Below are 9,015 nucleotides of genomic sequence, written 5' to 3' on the forward strand. Positions count from 1 at the left end.
TGTGATTTTTGTGAAATAGAAACCCAAATCTAGACGCCAGACCTGTATAATTCCATGACTAGCTAAGGTCAATGTCAGTGTTTTGATAAGAGAAACAACGGAAGTCCGTGCATACTGTACCTTATAAGCTAGCTACACGTCAAAAGGAGCCTGGGGCCGGTTGGTTTACAACGGTGCATGAACGTAGTGGGGCGGGGAGATCGTGCGGTATGCTGCCAACGATAGAACTATTGCCCGGTTCAATTGGCTCTCCACGGTGCTCATCATCAACCGCCAAGAATGTTTGCTTTTTTTAGAGAAAATCCGAACTGGAGGACTCCCGAAATATGAATCGAGGTAAGTTTACTCAACCAGCTAGGCAGTCAGATGTGCTCTTTTGACTATGAACTTTTTAGAAGGAGCTGATGTTTTTATTAAGGAGCTGTGTGTCGTTAGGGAGGTGGGGGGGGGGGAGAGTTAAAGACCCTGGTCACTATTGGAAATTGTCTAAAACCAGTCTTCTCACTTGGTGTATTTCAACATATGCATAAAATAACAAACCTGTGAAAATTTGAGCTTAATCGGTCGTCGAAGTTGCGAGATATTAATGAATGAAAAAACACCCTTGTCGCACCGTGGTCACACGAAGCTGTGTGCTTTCAGATGCTTGATTTCGAGACCTCAAATTCTAAATCTGAGGTCTCGAAATCAAATTCGTGGAAAATTACTTTTTTCGAAAACTACGTTGCTGTAGAGGTTTTATGCTAATAATTATTTTGAGTAATTACCAATAGTGTCTACTGCCTGCCCGTGTGAAGACTTAATCCTTAGCCGTGATTCTTGTTAGTGTCCGTGAACCGTAAACTTAAAAAGAGCAAAAATCAAGGAGAATAGAGTAACATTGGCTGTAGGAATAATAATAGGAATATTGCAATTGATGACCTTTATTTTCCTTAACGATGCGCAGATCAGGGAAGGGCTGTGCGAAGCACGTGCCACAATTAATAAATATTTATTCAAACAACATCAAAATATTAAAACTGTGTAAAATGTAGTGTGATAGCCAGTAAAATGGTGTACTCCGTTGCAGAAGAGAGCATCTTTTATTAATTATTCTGGGGCCCTACAGCGGGCCACGGATCCAACGCCGTTATAGAAGGTATCGTGTCACTCGTCCTAATTGTCGCTAAACATGCTTTATGCTAGAAATAGAATTTACATCCTGGCTAGAGTGGTGTTTCTATACTTAAGGAAGCTTGTGTACATCTCCATGGCAAACACTCCCTGTTCCCTTTCTATACAAAAACAGTTTTGAATTGAATGCGAGAACAGCATATTTAAGGTGGGTTAATTTACTTTAAGTGTTTGCAATACTTTTTGATCAAGTTTTCTTGTTTTGCTTATAGTAGTTGCTCTCGAAAGGTCTTTTTATTTTGGTCTTTTTATGTTTGTCTCAAAAAGTTACGTTGGTTTAAAAAACTTTGCCTTTTGTCCTTTTGTAAAATCTAAAGAAGGCACAGAACATTACTGTATGATGGCGACTTACAAGCTTTTGGTTTCGTCGCACAAAAATGTTTGCATCTCTTCATCTCTTCATTTCGGAACACAAGAAAAGACATGTGAATGTATACAGTGAACAGCGAGCGTTTGATCTAAATTAGTCTGCTAGACATTGCATGTCTCTGCCCCTGGTCTGACACAGTTTCAGTTGACATTTCACTGTCCTTCCTCTATGATCAGACATATCGCCTGGTAGCGACCTGCAGGGAGCCATGGTGAAGGTAGCGAGACCGAGACTACATCGTATGACCGCAGATATGACCAGTAGTCTTGTCGACAAGTCGTTTTTTGTCGTGGTAAACGGTCCTCGTGTGACTGTACCATATAGAAATGTACCATATGAGACTAAAATATGGCGCCATATATAAATGTTACGATCGATCAATTGACCGTTTTTTATGGCTCAAGTAGAAGTCACGCGGTTTAGCAGACGTATCGCGATGTTGCGAGCGACATTAAACGACTTGTCCACAAGTCTAGCAGTGACCTCCAGTAGATTCCATTCGATTTTTCTCCCATCCATGTCGATGTACTTTTTGTTGTTGATGGGATGACTCAAAGGAAAAAGGTTGCTGGTGTCGAGTTCGATCCCAACTTTGACTTTATAAATTGATTTGATATGATTTGATGACCGGAGGACTTCAAGGGTGACTATTCAATGATGCGGGGTATAGGTGTGATGACTGTGACCTTATAGACAGTTGAGATACGCTAAGAATAGTCACTGTTTTTTTTTTTTTTTTTATTATACTTATTTATTCATTTATTCATTGACAGGGTATTCAGTGTTTTTTATTTTACTCAATCAGCAACCTTTACATGTAAACAGCTGAAGGAGGTCAAAGGTCATGGCTGAGTTCGCGGGTGCCGCATGCCCATTTCGAAATCAATGGTTTTCGGGTCCCGCACCAGAAGTGCGTGTTGTTGTTTTTTTATATTGGTAACTAAAGCCTGAGCCGTAGCCCAATATATGCAGTTACGAAAAGGCCTTAAGCCAATAAGGTCAAATCGGCGAACAAAGATGTCTCAGTAAGTCGATATTATAAATTGATGCAGCATTTAATTTGACAGTCAACTTGTTTGGATCTTGACCCAGCAGGGACGCTATTGTCCCACGTTTGTTGTAAGTCCCTGGTTTGCAATCAAGGAGCTCCAACTGTTCATCGTTTGTCTGTATTAAACTTCTTGGCAACATCCCCCGTACACACAATGAGTTCACGAACTTTTAAATTGACGTCTTTTCCACAATCACTTGATCAGACCACTGCTCTGAGAAATTAATTGTGAAAGGCCGTCATCAATATTAGTATTCAAGTCAGAGTACCGAATCAAAAAGAGAAACGCTTGAACAAAATTCCGCACATTGCTGAAACTGTTATCTTAAAAACAGAAATCTGAGTTAATGACATTTCACTGATTGGTACCTTACCCTTTTAAAATTGCTTCTTTGTTTTTTTGGTTTTTTTTCAGAATGAGAATCTCATACAATTATTTTATATTAGCGTCACTCAAGCGCAAACTTCCCCTATAGAGGGTTCATACAAAACGAAAAAAAAAATGTAGACGTCAACTTCACGGTGATTGGCACAAAATTACGAAGTACTTAATCTGTTTGACATCTGGAGAAGTGGGTTGATATTTCATATGAGACCATCTCTTACTACAGTCAACATTTTAACCTCAGCAACGAGACAAGATTGGATTGCAAGTAACAGCATAATATTCAAGTTTCCATAGCTACAAAATGCTCCAACGAGGGGCGTTCGGGTTTACAGTCAGAATCCAACTTTAAGGGGAAAACCAAACTACTTTCCATGACACGGTGAAATGTCAACGTTCTCATCCAATATTCTCATTTTTGTATAACAGGGAATTCTGTCGCCATCATACAGCTATTCCATGCTGTGGAGTTTCCCCTCTGATGTTCTAAGTTGCGGAGTCTCCCCTCTGAATCTGTATCATGTTCTTACGCGGGAGACACCTCCGACTTGTTATAGTTCTCATCACCGGACTGTGCTCAGCTGTAGTCATCTTCCTGTTCATTCAAGCGAACATCAACATTTCTAAATCTCATGAAGGTAAGCCCTAGTGTCCATTACCATACTAAACCACTCTGCACATAATCTTCACATAATCAGACTGCCGGGATGACCTTTCAACTGTAACCATTCAAACAAATTTAAACCAAACCGAGGCTACAGCCAAACTGAGGCTACAAGACAAACCAGTCCTTGATTATTGTTCCTTTTTGTTTTCTAACATTTTCGGCAAAATGTGTACTCGACCAGCCAGGAATCCAAATTAGTATCTCCTATACACACACAAACTCCACAAAATGTGGTTTGTTTTGTAAGAAAATGAAATGGTACAGGAATTAATATTAAAAAACGAGTTTTCGATTGAAAAAACATTGACTTTTCAAGAATCTAGGCTAAACGGCGGTTTATCAAATTGATCATGTTCCATAATCAGAGGCTTTATATTTCATTCATCCTTGTTAAAGAGAAATACATTCCTTGTAGGAACTACAACAAGTTATCCCCTTTCCCCTCAAACTTCCGCTCAACGGAATCCCGGCTCAGTCATATTACCGGGGATGTATTTTCTCTTATCAAGTAGGTAGGTTTTTGTCAACTCGTGCAAACATTCACCCACAGATCAAATTAGATACTCAATAGGCCAATCACAACTATTGCACCGTGATTTGTTTAACTGTGTGTGCCTTTTGACACTTCACCGCAGACGGCGCAGATCTCAGAGGTATCGAAAATGAAGGAAATAACTTGAACGAAGACTACATGTTTTCTATTAAATAAAATATTCCGTTATTTTTTTTATTTTTTTTTACAAAAATGCGTGAAAGTAAATTTGTCCGTACGGCAATTTGGTACACAGTTTCAAATGATAAAAGAAGAAAAAAGTGTTGAAAACATTGAAACAATGTTAAACATCCCAAACAAGATCTGTCACAAAGATATGGGTTGCACCTTCTCAAGTCAAGTATTAAAATATTTATTTCTTATTTCAGACATCCGCCCGGGATTCCGAAAACGCGCAAGACGTGCACAGTCTATAATGCCTCTACCCATTGTTACATTCATTGCACGCAATTATAGCAATCATTTAAAACTAATTTTCACCCACTGTGAACTTGGTTCGTTATAATAACACTACCAGTACTCCCGGGTAAAGAATAATTTTATTTGAAATAAATGATCACTTTTTTTATAGATAATTTGAAAATCACAAGCTGCCGTAGTAAGAAGCCTGATACCAAATTAAGACATACTCGAGACTTATGAAACTTCATTCCCGCAGGTACAAGAGTACTGTGTTACAGTAAAATGTGAATTGTGCATGCCTACTTATTTGTCAGTTCTAGAGGTTGGCTCAAACTTAGCGACTCATGATGGCCTCTTATCAATGAGCAAACTGGGCACAAATTCATTGAGTTGCTTCAGCAGAAAAACCATCGTCAATGTCTGCTAAGCAGAAGTGAGCAGGGCCAAATTTCATAAAGCTGTTATTAATAATCAGAAAATAATGCTAACCATAAAAATAACACATTGTTACGATGAAAAATGCACTTCTTTAGGTTGTATCCACCTTGCCAAAAAGACCCTGAAACATGGTTGCCCTCTTGGTAGACCCTGAAACATGGTTGCCCGCTTGGTATAAACAAAGGTTACGCGGCCAATGTATGTAGGGTTTAAAATTATACAAATTGTTGTGGTTGTATCAGAAATAAATATATCAATTTAAACCACAAGGGAATTTAAACCGGCACGTTAATCCGGAGGTCGTTGGTTCGAATCCCACTCTAGTCAATTCTTTGTTCAACCCCAAAATCAGAAATAAATATAAAAATTTGGGATGATTGCCTCTCAAGTTTCAAAAACCACCCTTGCGCAATGTTGTTGCTGGTGAATGTGAGTTTGATTTAGACCATACAACCCTGGGGTATAGGTATGGGAGTAATTTTTGCAGTAAACCAAGCTAACCCAATAACACTACAAGCATGGGAGGCTGCAGGCTCTGGGTGGTGGGGGGGGGGGGGGGGTAAGGGTGGTCGTATGTGAAAAACATGTTTTGCAAAGATAGCTTTTGAGCTAGACTCTCAAAGTTGTTGTTTTACGCCTGACATGGAACACGTCATTTTGAAGGTATATATTCTGTTTTTCTCTACTATTTTTAAACGTGATATTCTCTAGATATCCGCCGCATACCAGTCCAACCTCCAGAAGGAGCTTCGGGTGGTCGAGTTCCTCTACAAAGTGTAAGATTAATTGTTGATGACAAATCCTCCTAAACAATCCACAATCAATTCAAGTTTTAAGAAACACTTTGTATCAGATTCATACAAAACACAACTTTAATTTGCCTCAAGATACAGAAAACATTTTTTTTTTAGTAGCCTGTCTAGATTTGATAAGTGAGGGCGCTCCTTTGTTTCTTTGTGTTAACTGTAGGTATCTTGATTTCCTTTTTTCCAACAGGACCCCAATCAATCCCAAACAATCATTAAGGAAACTCACCATTATAAAAAGCAGCTATAATAATAATAATAATAACAACCGCATTTCTATAGCGCCTAACACCTCCTAAAGAAAGTCTCTAAGCGCTATAGTCACGTGGTTACACAGAAAGCCTTTTGAAGTTTGCCTTTGCTTTTGTACACGTTCAGAAAGTGTGACTAATGTTGATTGTTCTTGCACCCGATGTGAAATAATTCGAGATCGGATGTCGTGCGGAAATGGCACTGTGGCAGAATTTCTGAGACGGAAATATTTGTCGCAAAAACTACTTTCAAGTTTATAGAAAGTAGGCCAATAATGTTGAAGATCCACAATTTTACATTCATTGTAAAAATATTATGATGGTTGGGGTTTTTGGGTGTTTGTTGGGTTGTTTGTTTGTTTGTTGGAGTTTGTTTGTTTGTTTGTTTGTTTGTTTGTTTGTTTGTTTGTTTGTTTGTTTGTTTGTTTGTTTGTTTGTTTGTTTGTTTGTTTGTTTGTTTGTTTGTTTGTTTGTTTGTTGGAGTTTGTTTGTTGGAGTTTGTTTGTTTGTTGGAGTTTGTTTGTTTGTTGGAGTTTGTTTGTTTGTTTGTTTGTTTGTTTGTTTGTTGGAGTTTGTTTGTTTGTTTGTTTGTTTGTTTGTTTGTTTGTTTGTTTGTTTGTTTGTTTGTTTGTTTGTTTGTTTGTTTGTTTGTTTGTTTGTTTGTTTGTTTGTTTGTTTGTTTGTTTGTTTGTTTGTTTGTTTGTTTGTTTGTTTGTTTGTTTGTTTGTTTGTTTGTTTGTTTGTTTGTTTGTTTGTTTGTTTGTTTGTTTGTTTGTTTGTTTGTTTGTTTGTTTGTTTGTTTGTTTGTTTGTTTGTTTGTTTGTTTGTTTGTTTGTTTGTTTGTTTGTTTGTTTGTTTGTTTGTTTGTTTGTTTGTTTGTTTGTTTGTTTGTTTGTTTGTTTGTTTGTTTGTTTGTTTGTTTGTTTGTTTGTTTGTTTGTTTGTTTGTTTGTTTGTTTGTTTGTTTGTTTGTTTGTTTGTTTGTTTGTTTGTTTGTTTGTTTGTTTGTTTGTTTGTTTGTTTGTTTGTTTGTTTGTTTGTTTGTTTGTTTGTTTGTTTGTTTGTTTGTTTGTTTGTTTGTTTGTTTGTTTGTTTGTTTGTTTGTTTGTTTGTTTGTTTGTTTGTTTGTTTGTTTGTTTGTTTGTTTGTTTGTTTGTTTGTTTGTTTGTTTGTTTGTTTGTTTGTTTGTTTGTTTGTTTGTTTGTTTGTTTGTTTGTTTGTTTGTTTGTTTGTTTGTTTGTTTGTTTGTTTGTTTGTTTGTTTGTTTGTTTGTTTGTTTGTTTGTTTGTTTGTTTGTTTGTTTGTTTGTTTGTTTGTTTGTTTGTTTGTTTGTTTGTTTTAAAAAAATAAAAATAAAAAGGAAAATTGATGAAGTCCAATTTAAACTTTTCTATTTGTGTACACAGCAGCCAATCCGAACAGGTCACCCTAGCAACGATGACTTTATGCAACGACAAGCAGCCATCCAAAAGCAACGTCTGCACCAACTACAAGCTGGTTGCAAAATGGCCTTAGGAGACGCGGATGTCAATCGCACAATCCGTAGACGAGCTCTCAGCCATTTTATAGTCGACGATAAATATCGTCTGGTCTACTGCCATGTCCCGAAGGTAGCTAGTACGAGTTGGATCAGAGTCTTCCTGGTACTAAAGGGAATCATGGACGACACATCCATCGGGAACCAGACCTTCATACAAAGAGGCGCAATGAGCAGACTACGACTTCTACACACCTATGACGGTCGAGATACGCAATACATCTTGGCCAATTACACAAAGTTTCTTTTCGTTAGGAACCCGTTCTCCAGGCTACTCTCAGCTTTTAAAAATAAACTTGCCGTCAATCCTGGAAATGACGGTCGAATCCCTTGGTATGCGTGGATTCGATATGTGAAAGAGTACATCAACAAATCAACGGCTGGAGACAAAGACCAAGGGGAGAACTACAACATATCCTTCTCAGATTTTGTGAAGTTTGTTGGTGATCCCAAAACGAAGTCATCAAACCAACACTGGAATCCCATTCTACACAGGTGTTTCCCATGTCACATCAACTACACGTTCATAGGGAAAATTGAGTCACTGCAAACTGACGTCGACTACCTATTCAAACTTGCTGAAATAGAAAAACTTGTGACGTTTCCTAGCAACGAGGGAAGCAGCCCAACGAACAGCACCAACGAAATGGCACTTTACTATCATGATATACCAAAACTAGATATAAATAACATTTACAGGAAATTTAAAAGAGATTTTAATTTCTTTGGGTATGATAATTTACACGATAGGTAGCCCAAGAATACAATAGTGGACGGCACAAGTTGACTTTAACGACAATAAACATCTTTAAGTAGGGCGCCCTAAGATGGCCCCCTGTCTTTATCCGCTACGAAAAAAAGACATGCACTGGTGGTATTACATGCCCAACTATTCAATTTGATACAATGATTTCTTTGGATAACCGTGCAGTGACGTAAGCTTTCCACATCTGCCAGCATCCAGTCAGGCTGGTATCTGACGTATCCTCACGAGCCTCGATTGCTGGCCTCGAAGAGTGACGTCAGATGTTCAAGCTAAAAAGAACCTTTGATCCATTTTATGACTACTTTACAAGCAAACTCTCTTTTGTTCACCTACATCATTACATTTATTAAAGCAGTCTTAGACAGCCTGGTCATGGCAAACTTTGTTTCAATGGCCAACCCAAAAATAAGACTCAACTGCAGCTCTGCGCACCCAGACCGCCGTACAACTCGACACACCCAGCCTCGAGAGAGTGGGGTCAGCGAGATCGTTAACCCATGGGAACGAGGTTGCCTACAAAACATACAGAGATAGATGTGTTCATTGGCATACACATGAACAAGTTGAACAAAATAGGAAAGTACTAGTCCTTTACGCAGGTGAAGTTTTAGTTCAAA

General features: G+C 38.1%; 1 protein-coding gene across 2 annotated transcripts; it reads left to right on the forward strand.

Moving 5' to 3' along the window:
- Positions 1 to 8,853, forward strand: LOC139937560 (carbohydrate sulfotransferase 11-like). 2 transcript variants are annotated; one of them, XM_071932763.1, is made up of 4 exons: positions 1 to 336; positions 3,409 to 3,617; positions 5,751 to 5,815; positions 7,502 to 8,853. In XM_071932763.1, exons 2-4 carry the CDS (start codon positions 3,500 to 3,502, stop codon positions 8,384 to 8,386), a joined length of 1,068 nt encoding a protein of 355 aa, XP_071788864.1. In that variant the 5' UTR covers positions 1 to 336; positions 3,409 to 3,499; the 3' UTR covers positions 8,387 to 8,853. The 2 variants fall into 2 exon arrangements, with proteins under 2 accessions (XP_071788864.1, XP_071788865.1); XM_071932764.1 differs by having other exon boundaries at positions 7,505 to 8,853.
- The last annotated feature ends 162 nt before the right edge of the window (positions 8,854 to 9,015 follow it).

The sequence above is a fragment of the Asterias amurensis genome, chromosome 5 (genome assembly GCF_032118995.1).
Source record: "Asterias amurensis chromosome 5, ASM3211899v1".
NCBI classification, from domain to species: domain Eukaryota; kingdom Metazoa; phylum Echinodermata; class Asteroidea; order Forcipulatida; family Asteriidae; genus Asterias; species Asterias amurensis.

Coding starts and splice junctions, on each gene's coding strand:
- LOC139937560 (XM_071932763.1), top strand. CDS start 3,500: ATGTTCTTACGCGGGAGACACCTCCGACTTGTTATAGTTCTCATCACC. Junction 3,618..5,750: donor CATTTCTAAATCTCATGAAG/GTAAGCCCTAGT, acceptor GATATTCTCTAG/ATATCCGCCGCATACCAGTC. Junction 5,816..7,501: donor GTCGAGTTCCTCTACAAAGT/GTAAGATTAATT, acceptor TTGTGTACACAG/CAGCCAATCCGAACAGGTCA.